At 39.5% G+C, this 15,629-nt stretch overlaps 1 protein-coding gene across 3 annotated transcripts in view; it reads left to right on the forward strand.

The window, feature by feature from the left end:
* LOC121280315 (NUAK family SNF1-like kinase 1) overlaps positions 1-15,252 on the forward strand; it is a 42,508-nt gene extending 27,256 nt beyond the window's left edge. For 2 of the 3 annotated variants that reach the window (XM_041192186.1, XM_041192188.1), the window contains exons 2-7: positions 400-520; positions 1,323-1,474; positions 3,307-3,372; positions 8,016-8,135; positions 9,321-9,453; positions 11,647-15,252. In XM_041192186.1, the coding sequence (XP_041048120.1) occupies positions 400-520; positions 1,323-1,474; positions 3,307-3,372; positions 8,016-8,135; positions 9,321-9,453; positions 11,647-12,788 (1,734 nt within the window). In that variant the 3' untranslated portion in view covers positions 12,789-15,252. The remainder of the gene's footprint in view (positions 1-399; positions 521-1,322; positions 1,475-3,306; positions 3,373-8,015; positions 8,136-9,320; positions 9,454-11,646) is intronic. The other variant, XM_041192187.1, reaches the window with a different exon arrangement.
* Positions 15,253-15,629: the final 377 nt, after the last annotated feature.

Below are 15,629 nucleotides of genomic sequence, written 5' to 3' on the forward strand. Positions count from 1 at the left end.
TGCATAGTTTATCGGTGAAAACACCAGGATGCTTGGGGTCTCAGAACCATTAACATGCCAGCTGTGCACAGTGGAAACATATACCTATAAAGTGTGATCCTTGACTCTCAGTTAATAACCTTGCTTACAGTTAGGATTGGTCAGAGATCAGGCAACACCGTAGCCTCAATTCTTCAACCTTCAGTGCACTTGCTGTCCACTGAAACAACATGTTCACAAAATATCCTCTAATAAGTGTACAGAGCAGAGAGGAGCAATTCTAAATCCATCTCCATTCACAACCTTTGTTTAGAGGGTCTGAAATAAATGCTTACATCTTCCTCGCTAAAGTTTTGAACTGAAATTTTTATCAACACCTGATTTGAGTTCTTATGAGTCATCTCAAATTCCTGTTCATAGGTAGCTATTAAATCTGTCCGAAAGGATAGGGTTCAAGAGGAACTGGATCGGATCCACATCCAGCGAGAAATGGAGATCATGTCATCTCTTAACCACCCTAATATCATACGCATTAATGAAGGTGAGTATCATCAAAACTTATGATGATGAAAACGCCACACATGTGCTCTAAAGGCAAAATATTATACATGATAGGTATTATTCAATCTATAGTCTGTCATATTACCAGTCAGGCTGTGAAAATGATGATTATCCCCAGAGTGTAAGCATCTCTTGTTGGTCCTGAGAAAAATAACAGTGTAGATTTTAACTCTTGACTGAGGTGGAAAACAGATGGTAGCAGGTCAACGATATACCCTAGAAAGGAATATCGGGCAGAGTGAATGAAGGACAGCCAATCTGCTACTGTCCATCTTCCACACCCATCAAAAATTAACATCAGCCCCAGAGGATTAGCATGTCTGTAAGACTGAGAACTATCACTGTCAATATGGGGGCTGGGCTACATCATTACTATCTACCTATGAGATTGAAAGATGCAAATATTGCCCCCTAGCTATGAATTATGGAGATACAGTTTTATGTCTGTGGATGTAGAAATATTGCATTGCTCTGTTCCTATGGGATGGAGAGATATAACATTAATCTCTTCATAAGGGGTAGAGAAATATAGTTTTACTCTATGGTGTGGAGAGTTACTATATAATCTCAACCTAAGGGAATTGGAACATGCTGACTTATTTCCCTGGGAAAGCATTTTTTGGCTTAGATCCTTTATTGTGCTTATTATACATGCCTGTGGAAATGAGCGTCAAGCTAAAATTCATGAACTAGCACATGGTTTGTCTTTATGTGATTGGTAATATTAGGTGATAAAACAATATGTTCCAGATTCAGTGATCATTTGTGTTCTTTTTCTGCAGTTTTTGAAAATAAGGATAAAATTATCATTATAATGGACTACTGCAGTAATGGTGAATTGTACGATTATGTAAACGAGCATCATAGGCTTTCGGAGAATGAAGCACGCAAAGCTTTTAGGCAAATCGTCTCAGCAGTTCACTACTGTCATAAGGTAAAAAAAGGTTCCACCCTATTCTTGGTAGGAACTTTGTGTGTGGTACCCACAAGTTACACTTACCAATGCCACCATATTAATAAAACCTTACACGTTAATATATTTCTGCCCAGAAGGATTAATGGGAGAGGAGGTAATGGGGGTGATGGGAACTGACTAAATTCTAATAGCTAACAGGGTTACTCAGTAGCAAGTGAATAGTTTGATATGTCCATTCCCATCCATCTCTCACCACCAAAACAAAGGATGGGATTTTCCAGCCGCAGCCGCCACTGGGATCGTCCGATCCTGCTGAAAGTCAACGGACTTTTGGCTGGGCCACTGAATCATCCGTGACAGGTCCCACCATGACAGGGCCAGAAAATCCCAGCCAGAGATATTTGCACAGTACGCCACATAATAATGTCCCACCCATATAAACACACCTTGATTGTTATGTACAGCCATAAATACAGACACTGACGTTGCAACTATTCCAAAAAGTTTGAAGTTGCAACTATTCCAAATGCCAGTGATATAGTGCTGACCAGAAACTTGAAGCTGCAAATGCTCTGAATAAACAGTGATGGCAACATTTATTTAATAATTGACTTTGGTGCTCAAACTGATTTTACTGTAATGCTATTGCCAGTTTTCTGAATGCCTGCTGCTAGTATTATTAATTTTAATGAAAAAACAACTTGCATTTGCATTGTGCTATACCATCCTAAAGACTTAGCAAAACAAGCAAACACTTTTGAAGTTATGCAACTCAACCTATGTAAGCTAATTATGGGCACTGTGACTGATTTTCCAAAATGTACAGCCATTAGATCAGGCTTCTTGACAGTGGTGATCATTCATAAAATTGTCCCTGTATTTGTTCTTGCCATTTGTTTCTTGGCAGTGTTCCTCCAAATGTTTTATAACAGATATAAGAGATACAGGTGGACGGGTACATTAGAAAATGAAGTTTCACAGATTGACTACAGTTGCATTTACCTTAAAAATCTGTTCCACATGAAAGTATTTGATTGGATTACAAATTTGTCCCAAAGCAAGGAATAAGATGTTAGTTTAACAGGATTACTGTGCTCACTGAAGCTCTTCATTTCACTTAAAAAAAGTGTTGCTTTCAGAAGGACCAATATCCTGAATTTAATTAGATATTTATCTCTATCAGTGAATTAAATTATATGATTTAAAATTATTAAACTCTAATCCATCTGACAATCCCTTAGAAAAAAATGCAGAAATTTTGCTAAAATGGATTCTGATTTTGTACAATTTACATGAAGGATTGAGCCAAGCACTTTTTGATTTGTGGGTATTCTGCTACATTATGCGCTTCCTTATATCCTTAAGGTAGATTTATTTTTATGACAAAAAAAAAAATCAACGATCCTGGAACAGGGTCTGATCTCAGAAGAAGGATCGAACAATTGTAGAGGCACCCAGGTAAGCTTGATAGCCTGGGAGGAAGCACTCTGGCTCCTCCTGGCCCGCAAGCAGTGCTGAAAAGTCACTTCCCTGTTCCGTGCAGCAGTTTCCACTCCCTTTAACTGCTGGGTTTCCTGAGGCCCAGGAAACCCAGCCTAACACCGGTAAACCTGGAAGGAAAGTAAAATCTGAGGCACATGGACTTATTTTAATATTTAAATTATGAGCCTGCCTCCTGGGAGGGGCTTAGTTGCTCAGCCCTCTTCCTGTCTCTGTTAAAACTGAGAGGAAACGCTTCAAGGTGGATTGGGTTTGGGTTTGAGATTTTTTAAAGTTTTTACATCTGACCCAACCCAAACCAATTTGATCCAATTCACTGACTCTGACATTTGTCTTTTTCCCCCATACAGAAAGGAATTGTGCATCGTGACTTGAAACTAGAGAACATTCTCCTGGATGAAAACTTTAACATAAAGGTTGGAATTTTTTTCATATCACTTTTTCCCCTTTGTGTATTGTTGATTGAATCCCTTCAAAACACATTTTTTTACATATAGGGGATTGTGACTTGCCAGCATTCATTACAGAAAATTATTGATTTTACCCTTAATCATGAAGTAGAACATAATTCAGAGATGAAGGCGCCTATCACACTGTTAATGATCTCAGTAGAAACCAGTAACTTGTTTTTTAAAAAGTAGACAAAATTCAAAATCCCAATTATTTACTGAAAGAATGAAGTCATGAGATTCCACGGTTTAAAACAGAAGAATTTTAACTACACATAAGTCAACCAAAGCAAGCACTAAATACTACATTAGATAACCTCCTATACTCTAACATCCAGAATCAACAAAAGTTAATATGAATTAACAGGCAAATTGTGCTCAATTAGAAACTATAAATCGCACATTAAATGGCAAATACAACCAAAACAGTTATGAATTGGCTCAGCACTTCACTCAGATTTTGGTGACACACTCAAGTCACAAAGTCTTTCAAACTCTGCCTTCCTCATGAGGAATTGAAGCTTCTCTCCTTCTAGGGGCAGAGTTTTCCCCCTGTTGAGGGGGGAAGTTCAGGAGCCGTTCAGGAGTGTGAAAGAGTGCACTCATCTCCTTGAGGCTAAGTGCTGCCTCACGGAGATCGGCTCCACAATAAAAAAATCTTAAAAAGAGAAAAAAAAATTTCTGTGACATGTTCCCTCATGTGACACTGTCACATGAGTTGGGACATGTCCATCACTTTTAAATACACTTTTATTAAAATTTTTAAAAACCTACATGAAACCTCATCCCGCCCATGAATGAGGTTTCATGCTTTTTCCAATGCCTGCCAGGGCTCCCGGCCTGCATGCCAACCTTAAGGTTGGATGGGCAGGTCCGCTAATGACGTTAATGACTTTGTCAATGGCCTCAATTGGGTGATGTTGGGAGTTCTGCCTGATGTCATCCTGCATCATTTTACACGTTGGTGAGTGGGTCCCGCCCCCCACTGACTGGGAAATCCTGGCCTAGGAGTTAGTCTGATCCCCAACCAACAGCAGCACACAACCAACCCAAGTTCCACAAGCATGTCTTCTTCTATCACAAATGGCACATGTCTGCAGAACCTGCTCAACTCACTTTGAATGGAGTAGATCCACCGATGTAATATTCAAGTAACAGAAAAAGCTGCAGCAACTTAGTCCAGGTCCAGAAGCTGAAAATGTCTTCTTCATTCTTCTTCAGCTTGCTTGTACCAGTGGACTCATCAACTGCTACTGCACAGCTTGGACTGATGTATGACTTTTATTATCTTTCAGCTAGGTTCAGTTTGCCAGATGTTTTGATTTCCAAACCTCAGTTTATTTTTTGTTTCCTTAGAAACTGGGAGGGTCAGTTTCATTTCTATGTTTACCTTTTCTGTTTCCCTTTTTTAGTTCAGTTTCTGTTTTAATTAGGGTCTGCCTTAAAAAAAAAACAAATTAAATTTAAAAGCACCGATTTCCTCAGAGCCCTTGGGAAAAAAAGAAAGAAAGCTTTATCATAGTGAATGTTTCTCTACAATAGCTTTGAAACACAAGTTTTTATATCATAAACATTTTAACAAATAGCTTATTACCTATTGTACAGGTAATCTGCTCATATTTCACAATTACACAAATATTGGGCAGAATTTTACACCCCCCCCCCCCCCCCCCCCCCCCCACCCCCAACCTCCCCGGCCAGTGAGTTTGCAGGCAGGGAGGAGGACCGCAAAATTCCTCAGATGGCTTTCCCACCAGGCTTCTGCCCGCCCTGACCTCTCTACAATTTTATGGTGGGACTGGCAAGGCCTAGGCCAAACACCCATCCTTGCCCCAATTGAGGCCCTTAAGTGGTCAATTAACCCTCCCCAAAAAAAGGACCCTCCCCTCCCCCCAAAAAAAGGTCTGGCCCCCTGTGTGTACTCCCTCCATCCCCGACCTCTCTACCAACACCCAGTCCACCTTTTGCCCAATTCCTGGGCCACACTTGCTCTCCCCTCCCCAAGACCCCCACACTTAGCTAGTCCTGGAGTCCCAGGACTGAGACTCTGGGGACCACTTGCAGTCCCAGTCCTGTCCACTGCAGCTTCTGGCACTGTTGGTATTCGACAGCTGATGGCCAATCATTTTGGCCAGCAGCTCTCTGAAGCAGGACTTCTGTCCGAGTGAGGCGCAAGTCAATTAACATTCAGAGCATTAAAGGGCTGTAAGGCTGCTGTGATCGGTGGGGATGCATTCCCCACTGACTCTTTGGGTGGCGGGGCAGGAAACCACAGCATGCGAAAAGTCCTGCCCAAGGATACTAGCATATAATTGAAGTCTTACAGTGCCTTTGTACATAGCCTCCCCATGAGATCAATTTTGACGCTAAATAAGCACAAAGCCACAAGAGGAGGAGAGCTGTAAGATCACTATGATATCATATAGCCATAACTGTTAGCAGTAAAACAAATCTAACGGCTTAAATGCATGGTCAAGTAAATGTTTCCCTTTAGTGTATATTTGCCAGATGCAGTGACTAATTTATATTTTATTAAATAGAGACAGTCTGCAGAGCTTATTCCTATCTAAATGTTCTCAAATCTTTATGGTTTCAGTAGCAAAGAATTGGGTGACTTTGGCTTCTTTTGGTGTTGATATTTTTTGGTCTACAGTTGTTTATCAAACCACTATGAATCTGACCATTGGAAGCAATTCTTTGCATCAGCACTTCTTTGATATAATTAAGATGTTTACAGGTAATTGGAGAAGATTTGTTTAAGGATGTTATAGCATGTCATCACCAAATCTCCTGTATGTTTATTCTAATTGTGCAAAGAGCTAGTTCAAATTATTGCTACATTTCTGGCTACCATTTGTTCCTCCTCCAAGAACCATCCAGCTCCCTTTCTGTAAGATGTAGCTTTACTATTGTAATACCCCTCTATTCAATTTTCCAACCAGATTACCAGTGAAGTTCTTTTAAGAATCAGTAGAGAGGGGAAAGAAAACCAAGGATCTGACTTCCAAAACATGGTGAAAGTCAAACTGAATAAATGATGCCATTATATGATTGTGTATTTTAAATACTGATAACAGAAAAAATTCCCACCAATATAAACATTCCTATCATATAAGAATGTGGATATTCCTCAGAAGAACACCAAATTAATTTAATACTCAAAACTGGATGAAAATGGAAAGCTTCATCCTTAACATTTTGATAGGGTTCCTGCACCTTTAGTAAAATAAAATTCCATGATTTTTCCATGACAATTCCATGAATTTTCCATTTACCATGCGTCAGCTCGGAGGAAAGCGGCTGCCGAGTCCTCCATTTCCCCACAGCAACAAAAATCTGCAAGTGACAAATAAACACACCTCTCCTCACACAAGGAAAGCAAGAAAGGAAGAACTGGGGATTCTGGCGCACACCACTCGGCCAATTACTGCTGTTATTCTGGCAGTCTCCGAAGCAGCGAATCAACAGAGTCAATGGATGGGATCAGGCAAGAAGAGAACAAAACCTGTACTGGATTCCAGACATACAACCGAACCAAGCAATTACGAGAAGGCGAAGTTGACGCTGGAAAAACATTGGAAAAGCTTGGAATTCTGCCCAAAGTCAGAAAAGCTTCATCCCTTTCTTTATAAAATCTCATGACTTTGTCAGATTTTCCATGACCAGCAGGAATCCTGTTTTGAGGACAGCCCAGAAAGAAGCAGACAATAATTAATGGAAAATATAAGCACGTGCCACCATAATAATGGTCGTGTGCCCTGAAGAATAAATATCTCATTTAAATTTTTAATGGTGGCAGAACATTTAACATACGGCTATATGAAAAAAAGGTATTAGGAATAAGATTCGATTTAAATGTGGCCATTATTTAACTTCTGATTTTCTTCATGAGTTTAACTGGTTGAAATAAGTACAAAACATTATGCTAGCTTCCAGACTTCTCTAAATAATTTAAAAATAGCTGAGAACACAATGCCTTATTTGGCAAGAACTTCAAGACTAAAATAAATAAATGGAATTTGAAGAATGCCAATCTTGCAAATATACTTTCTAAGATTAAAATTCACCTCAGCAATAAGAATTCTTCTAACTTTACTTGCACAACATTTTCATTCGCTCACAAAAACATTTAAGAGACCCTGCGATACCCAGGTGAGAGATGAGCAAAACCGTTTTATGAACTGCCACCCAAATTCCATACCATTTTGAATGTTACTTGGATATTAAGCACATCCTAATTCACTGATGCAAGTACTGCACAGCATTGTTCATGAGTCTTAAATAAGAGTGATGGAATGTTGCTGGAAATATCACAGACCTTTTCATCATGCTCTACTGCAACTCAGATTTATACAACTGCATTTGCACTACAGCTTTATAGAAACTTGATGCAATTTGATGAATGTGACTATTGCTTTATAATCAATGAACCTCCAATTTACAGGACACACTGCAAAATATTATAGAAAAATCCTGACACATATAGAATCTTTCTTTTGCACAACCAAATGAAATATTATATAACCCCTTTTCTGTGAATCTCAAATGTGAATAAACAGCTGAATTTATCATGTAATCCAATATCCTTATACCTTGTGGGTGTTTTTCAGCTCGCTGACTTTGGGTTGTCAAATTTGTATCACAAGGATCAGCTGTTGGAGACATACTGTGGAAGCCCCCTTTATGCCTCACCTGAAATAGTGAATGGATTCCCATATCAAGGACCTGAGGTGGGCTGTTAATTAAATCATTTAAAAAGCTTTTTCACAACCCAAAGATGCTACAAAACACAATTATCACGCAGCTCCAGATAACAGTTCTGATAATGACTAAATGTAGTCCCAGAATGGAATATGTCCATACATATCGGGTGGACCCATTTTGTGGGAGGATGTGGGGTGAGTCAAGATTCCTGGCTTTTTATTATCTGCAACCGGTACATTTGCCAGAATATGGGGACATCCAAATATTTTGGCTGGCACGGATATCTTTTACAGTACAGACATGGCACCTGCCTCAGATGGGGAGAGGGTTTACTATGGCATCGGTTAGAAAATTGATGGTTTTGAAAAAATTACTGGCAGTTTAATACTTATTAATTAAAAGCCGAAACCGAACTAATTTTGTTTAGTTAACACAAAGAAACACATGCAGATACTCTATGGGCAGAATTTTGCCCTTGGCGTGTGGAATGGGCGGGGGCCGGAGGGAGGGGGTTTTCCCGACCTACAATCTGCCATTTTACGTGGGCGGGCCAATTAAGGCCTGCCCAGCGTGGTACACCAGCGGCAGGGCTGAGTGATGTCTGGGCAGGTGGGGGGAGCGGTGGAGGGCAAGCGTGATCTTCAAGCATGCGCGCGGAAGAGCGCTGAATAATCGCCCTGAGGCATGGAGCTGCCTCAGGGAGATGAAGACTACGTTGGAAAAATTATTAAAGAACAGAGAAATTTAATGAAACATGTCCCCTCATGCGACTCTGTCACCCGAGCAGTGACATCAGCAATTAATAATTAAAGTTTTTATTTCATTTGTATTTGATTTTGGAACCCTCCAAAAAAATGCAAAGGCCGCTTTGCCTTTTCGTCTGCCCATCAACCATTAGGTTTAACGGGCAGTGAAAAATTAAGCACAACTGATAACTTAATGACTTTAATAGGCCTTTTAATTGTCGGCAGGCACACTGCTGGCTCTGGCGTGCACCCGCCGACTGAACTATCACGCAACTGCGCGTTGACGTCGGCAGGCTCAGCTGATGTCATCGCGCTTCATTTCATGCTCGGTCTGGTCGGGCGCCCACCCACTCGCCAAGCTAAAAATCCTGTCCTATGAAGTGGAATTAATGTGTCGAGTTTGAAACAATCTTGTATTTACTTTCTTCACTGGGATTGATGATCAAATATTTTATTGTGTGTTAGGTTGATTGCTGGGCCTTGGGAGTTCTGCTGTACACACTGGTGTGTGGAACGATGCCATTTGATAGTAGGACTTATAAAACTTTAGTACAGCAGATCAGTCACGGAGAATACAAGAAAGCTCACCAGAGTTCTGGTAAGGAATTATAGAGATTTCAGTAAACCCAACATCTTACGAAGTAGTTGCAGATTTCTGCACGAATAATGATTATACTGTGGCAAGTTTCTGCGTAAGGGTCTAATTAATATTTATGGTGCTAAATTATAAACTAGAAGCTTGGAGCTCAAATCTTAACTGAGCAGCTAGTGAAATTGAATTGATCTGGTAACCAGGTTATGACTATGAAAGTTAGCAGACTGTTGTGAAAATACAACTGGTTAATTAATGCCCTTCAGTGAATCTGCCACCCCCGTGTGATCTGATTTATACATGATTCCAGTCTTAATGTAGTTGACCTCATTGCTCTTAGAGCAACCAGGGATTGGCAATAAATGCTGCCTTGCTACTGTTGCTCATGTCAAGAGCAAATTTTTTAAAGTAATTATAACAAGCTCTGGAGCAATAATGCTTTTTGCATTTGTATAACATTAGGATATAGGATATCCCGAAACACTCCAGGACCAATGCATTACTTTTGAAGTGTAACCACTTGGGATGTAATCAACGTGACAGCGAATCCTACAAACAGCAAATGAAATAAATGACCAACTAATCTGCTAAAGATCGTGTTGTTTGAAAGAGAAATGTCAGCAAAGACACCATGAGAACTCTTATGCTGTTTGAAAAACATCATGGGATTCTTAACTTCAGTCGGCGGTTGAAACTTTAGTTTCACATCATTTACTGTATTAAAATGTCTGTTTAGATTATGTGCTCAATGTCCAGATTGGGTTTGAAGTCATAATCTTCTAACTCAGAAGTATCCACTGAGTAAAAATGGCTTTTAATCGTTTTGTGCAAGAACAAATACACCAGGTCAACAGATCAGTTGTTTCAATCACAACTGATGTTACTATTTGTTTTCCACATGACTAGGGCCAAGTTTATTTAGGGAGTGGAATTCCATGTAACTGTTTTTGCTGGCACTTAAATTGATTATAACCTATGATTTGTGAATTTTACAGTAGATAAGTTACAATATACAGATGTTAGAGGGGAAAAGAAAGTGATAGAAAGCAAGGGAAATATTTTTAAAATGTGATATAATAAAACAACATTGAACAATTCAAATAAACATCACTGTGCTTGCCTTCCCTTAAAGTTCTTGTCCCCATTAAGTCAATATTATTTCAGCAGCTACTCTGCTTAGGTTTTCCCAATTAGGCAAGGGAAGAACTGGGGGTAACGTTGTGATTTGTTTTGTTATACTGGAGTATTTTTAGTGATGGATTGAAAATTGATAGGGTGATAAATAGTGAGGAGGATAGCCGTAAACTGCAGGAGGATATCAATGGGCTGGTCAGGTGGGCGGAGCAGTGGCAAATGGAATTCAACCTGGAAAAGTGTGAGGTTGTGCACTTGGGGAAGGCTAACAAGGCAAGGGATTACGCTATGAATAGAAGGACCCTGGAAAGTACAGAAGATCAGAGGGACCTTGGTATGCATATCCACAGATCCCTGAAGATGGAAGGGCAGGTAGAAAAGGTGATTCAGAAGGCAGATGGAGTACTTGCCTTTAATAGCAGAGGCATAGAATACAAGAGCAGGGAGGTTATGCTGGAACTGTATAAAACGCTGGTTAGACCACAAGTAGAGTACTGCATGCAGTTCTGGTCACCACATTATGGGAAGGATGTGATTGCAATGGAGAGGGTGCAGAGGAGATATACCAGGATGTTGCCTGGGCTGGAGGGTCTGAGCTATGAGGAAAGATTGGATAGGCTGGGGTTGTTTTCCTTGGAGCAGCGAAGGTTGAGAGGGGATCTGATAGAGGTGTGTAAGGTTATGAGGGGAATAGATAGGATGGATAGGAAGGCACTTTTTCCATTAGTAGAGGGGTCAATAACCAGAGGGCACGGATTAAGAGTTGAAGGCTAAGAGGGGATTTGAGGAGAATTTTTTTCACCCAGAGGACGGTGGGAGTCTGGAACTCACTGCCTGAAAGGGTGGTCGAGTCAGAAACTCTGGTAACATTTAAGAAGTATTTAGATATTCACTTGTGTTGCCATAGCCACCAGGGCTGAATGGCCTCCTTATGTACTGTAAACGTCTATGAGTCTATAGATTATGATGACTACTCTCTTTTTTCCATTTTCCTAGTTAAAAATGGAAGAATTGGAAAGTCTTTTGTTGATTCATTATAATATGATGGCATGTTTTCACCAACAGATGCCTGTGGCCTGATTGATTGGATGTTAACAGTAAACTCAGAGAAACGTGCAACAATTGAAGATATTGCGAACCATTGGTGGGTCAACTGGGGCTATGATACAAAAATTTGCGATTGTAGCTCTGATAAAGACTGTCACTCACCACTACTGGCTCGTTATATTGACTGGCAAAACAGGGAAGGGTACACAAATCAAGGGATGAAGGAAACTGAAAATATACGAGGAGGGGAGAGTTCTGGGCATGAGATTCCTACCCATTTAACAGAGGCTAGGCAAAAGGCTTGTTTAAAGAAGTCAAAAAAAGAAAATGATATGACACAACCACAAGATGTGAAACTGCAGAAATCAACTTCCAAAGATGCAAAGAGAAAACCGAAGGGGATTCTAAAAATTAGGAGCAGCTTTGACAATGACCTTCTTTCACCTGCAGTTATGGATATACAATCACAATGGACTGAAACCAGCACAACCATCATAAGACCTGTAAACACCTTTCACAAGGTGCACACAGTGCAAACTACAGTCTTCACTAGCATGCCAAAGAAAGGGATCCTAAAGAACTCATACCAAAGAGAGTCTGGTTATTCTTCTTCTCCAGAACGCAGTGAATCTATAGACAGGGATACAGCTGCCATTCCCTCCAAAGCAGGTGGCAAAGAGTCAGAAATGCCTTCAACAGGAGAGGTTAAATACAGGAAAAAAGGAATTCTGAAACGCAATGGAAAGTTTTCCATTAGTCTAGATTTGCCAGATGATTTTTCATCACTAAAACTTTCTGCTTCTTTAAAGGACCTGATCTTTTCAAATGGGAGACATCAGAGAAGTGTGAGCCGCCCCTCTAGTGTAATTAGTGATGACAGCATACTTTCTAGTGACTCATTTGACCTTCTAGATCTCACAGCAGAAGGCAAAAGAAGACTCTTCACTCAGAGTAAACATGGTAGCATTTATAGTTCAGCTTCAGAGGAAGATTTGTTGGAGCTGCATAAAACAGAAGAAGTAGAACCACAGACTGTCAGAAGGAATGGAAACTCTAGAAAAGATAATATCGGGAAAATTTTCTCAATAATGGAACTTGAAGATACACAGGACATTTATAATAAGGCCCAGGAGATCTGTAATAATTTAAAGGAAAAGTGAATGGGCTATGGGTACGACGCTCCATAATCTGTAGCCAAAAATTATTTCCACTGAAGTAATAAGGAAGATGTCATCCATGAGGCATATCAAGAAGAAAGTGTTATAGCGAAGTAATTAAATGTATTGTCACTTTTCCTTGAGGATAAGGGGACTTGCTACCAGAAATCTGTTTATGTTAGTGATGATGCTAAAATGTTAAGCAGTTCTGTGAATTATTTACATGCATAGTTTGCTAAGATTGAATTCAGAATATTGACTATTCAATGAACGTAATCAACCAAATGAGCGATTTTCCAAAACCATAGTATGAAATGCTGAGTGTACAATTGTATTACTCAAAATGGCTCTTGATTTATACATATGTGCCTGAGTCAGTACTATGGCAGATAATCTTATGTGCAAATGATCTGTCTGAGAAGTTGACCATGATTGCCATCTTACAACAGTGGAACAAAAAACTATTATTAAGCTTCAAAATCAGGCTATTACATTTGGATATGTTCTAACAATGGAGCCTAACTGCATTCTAAAACTGGCAGGTATGATTGGTAACAAAGCAGAAGCTTCAATAATGGGTCAAATAATGGACTCATTTTCAGGAGTAAATTAGAGGATTACCTCTATGATAATAACCTAGTAAGCAGGAGCAAATATAGGTAGGCTCTTCCCATTCTAAATCTAACAACCTTCTTGTTTTTGAAGAAAATAACATTCCATGTCGACCTTGGAAAGTGCTGTAATATGGTGCACCTGGGCTTCCAAAACTTCCTGAAACACTGCTAGTTAAAATCAAAGCAGTGATGATTGAGAAATGAATTTGGGAATAGATAAATATTGGTTGAAGATTAGAGAGCACTGGATTATTTGCTAAAGGGGGAATTGGTGGGACTATGGAGTGAGATACCTCAGGGATCAGTGCTAGGGCTCATTTTGTTTCTCATTTGGATTAATCATTTGGAGTCAGAAACTGAATAAAAGTTGGTACCATCTAAACATTTGAGCAAACTAGGAGAAACATTTGATTCTCATGATTCAGCTCATGTGTTGGACAAAATATATAAGTGGGCAGACACAATGCAGATTAAATTTAATATGCAAAAGTGTAAAGCACTGCTTCTGACAAGCTCCTCATATGGACCATAGAAAACAAGTAAAATAAGTACAAAATATGTCACTTTCACTAGTACATATCAGTAAGCCTATAATATGTACCAATAAATGATGGAACTTAATGCTATATAGGTGTGTGAAAAAATATTAAATTAGTTTATTCTGTAAAGCACTACACTAGGAAGAAAAAGTAAGTAACATAACAGTAGACATGAATGGTGTTGAATAGTTAATAATTAAGTTGAAGATTAGGGCTGTTAGCAGATCTGACAGCCAATCTGCCCAACCACTATAGAACAGCAATCAATAAAATGTTACAATCCCTGTGGGGAAACTATAGAACAAAATAACTAAACAACCTCTAAATGAATAAATTACCAATAAGATTTCACTTCGTAACTTTAATACAAATCAGGATCAACATGAATTAACAAGTAACTTACGGTCGGTACAACCTATAAATGATACATGGAATAGCAGATACAACAAGGCTACCTCACAAGATTAAAAGCATTCGCATCACTCCCCATGCAAATGTGGCAGTACATGCAATATCTCAGTATTTTCAATATGCAAAAGTCTACCCCATACCTTGGATCTCACTTTTCTCACTCAATAGTTTTGGGGCTTTAGTCACCTGCAACAGTAGCTCCATTCCTTCTGAGTTTCTTGGAGACAGCCATCACTCAAACAGCATACTCCTGCAGAACGTCTTTAGCTAGGTTCATGACAGTCTTGATGGCACAGATTGCCCAGAGACTCCTTTAGTTAACTCTTTAATAAACCTTAAACAGTCTAGTCAGCTCTGGCATAACTGAAGCACAGCTGTAGAATTATCCAATTCACAATCTCTGTTATAATTTTGTCTTCGCCTTCCTGTCCCTTTTAACTTTATACACAAAGCTCCTTCTAAATGTGCTTTCACTGTTCTTCCCCTGCTGCAGCTGCTTTGCCTCTGGTCACATGAGCGTGCAGATCATAGCTTCCTTCCTGTTGATACAGTTTCCAGATCAAGGGTCAATATGTCACAGGGACCAGTATTAAGAAATTACAACTGATCCTTTTACAATTGATGCAAGCTCTCAAAAGTATTCTTGAAAAATTCTTGAAACCAATTACAGATTTCCTAGACATTTTAGAGAAATTACAGATTTTCATTACTGTACTGTTTCTCGGCCAAAATTCATCACAAAAAACAAATAGAATGCTGCACTATAAGCCCAAGACAGTAACATACAAATTATATAGTTAGACCAGACCTCAAGTAACTAACTGTGCTGAGTAAAAACACTGCAGAACATATACTCATAGATTCCACATGTTAAAGTATAAAATAAATTTGGATTGTTCTACACTTCCACATTTATTTATAATTTATTCAGAGTCTGCGACTATTTTCCCACCTAACATATTCTCAATTTCCACAACTTCTGCACTCAGCTTGAAAAATATATTTTGGTGGATTCTCTCAAAGTCAGTTGAAATTGCTTTTATTAATTCTTTCATGGGATGTGAGCATCACAGGCAAGACCAACATTTGTTGCTCATCCTTAATTGCCTTTGAGAATTTGGTGGTAAGCCACCTACTTGAACTGCTGCAGCACCCTGCTGTCAGGGAGGGAGTTCCAGGAGTTTGACCCAGGGACACAGAAGCAATGGTGTCATAGTTGCAAGTCAGGATGGTGAGTAGCTTGGAGGGAAACTTGAGGGTGATCCTATTCTCATGTATCT

This window comes from Carcharodon carcharias, chromosome 7 (assembly GCF_017639515.1).
Source record: "Carcharodon carcharias isolate sCarCar2 chromosome 7, sCarCar2.pri, whole genome shotgun sequence".
In the NCBI taxonomy this organism is placed as follows: Eukaryota; Metazoa; Chordata; class Chondrichthyes; order Lamniformes; family Lamnidae; genus Carcharodon; species Carcharodon carcharias.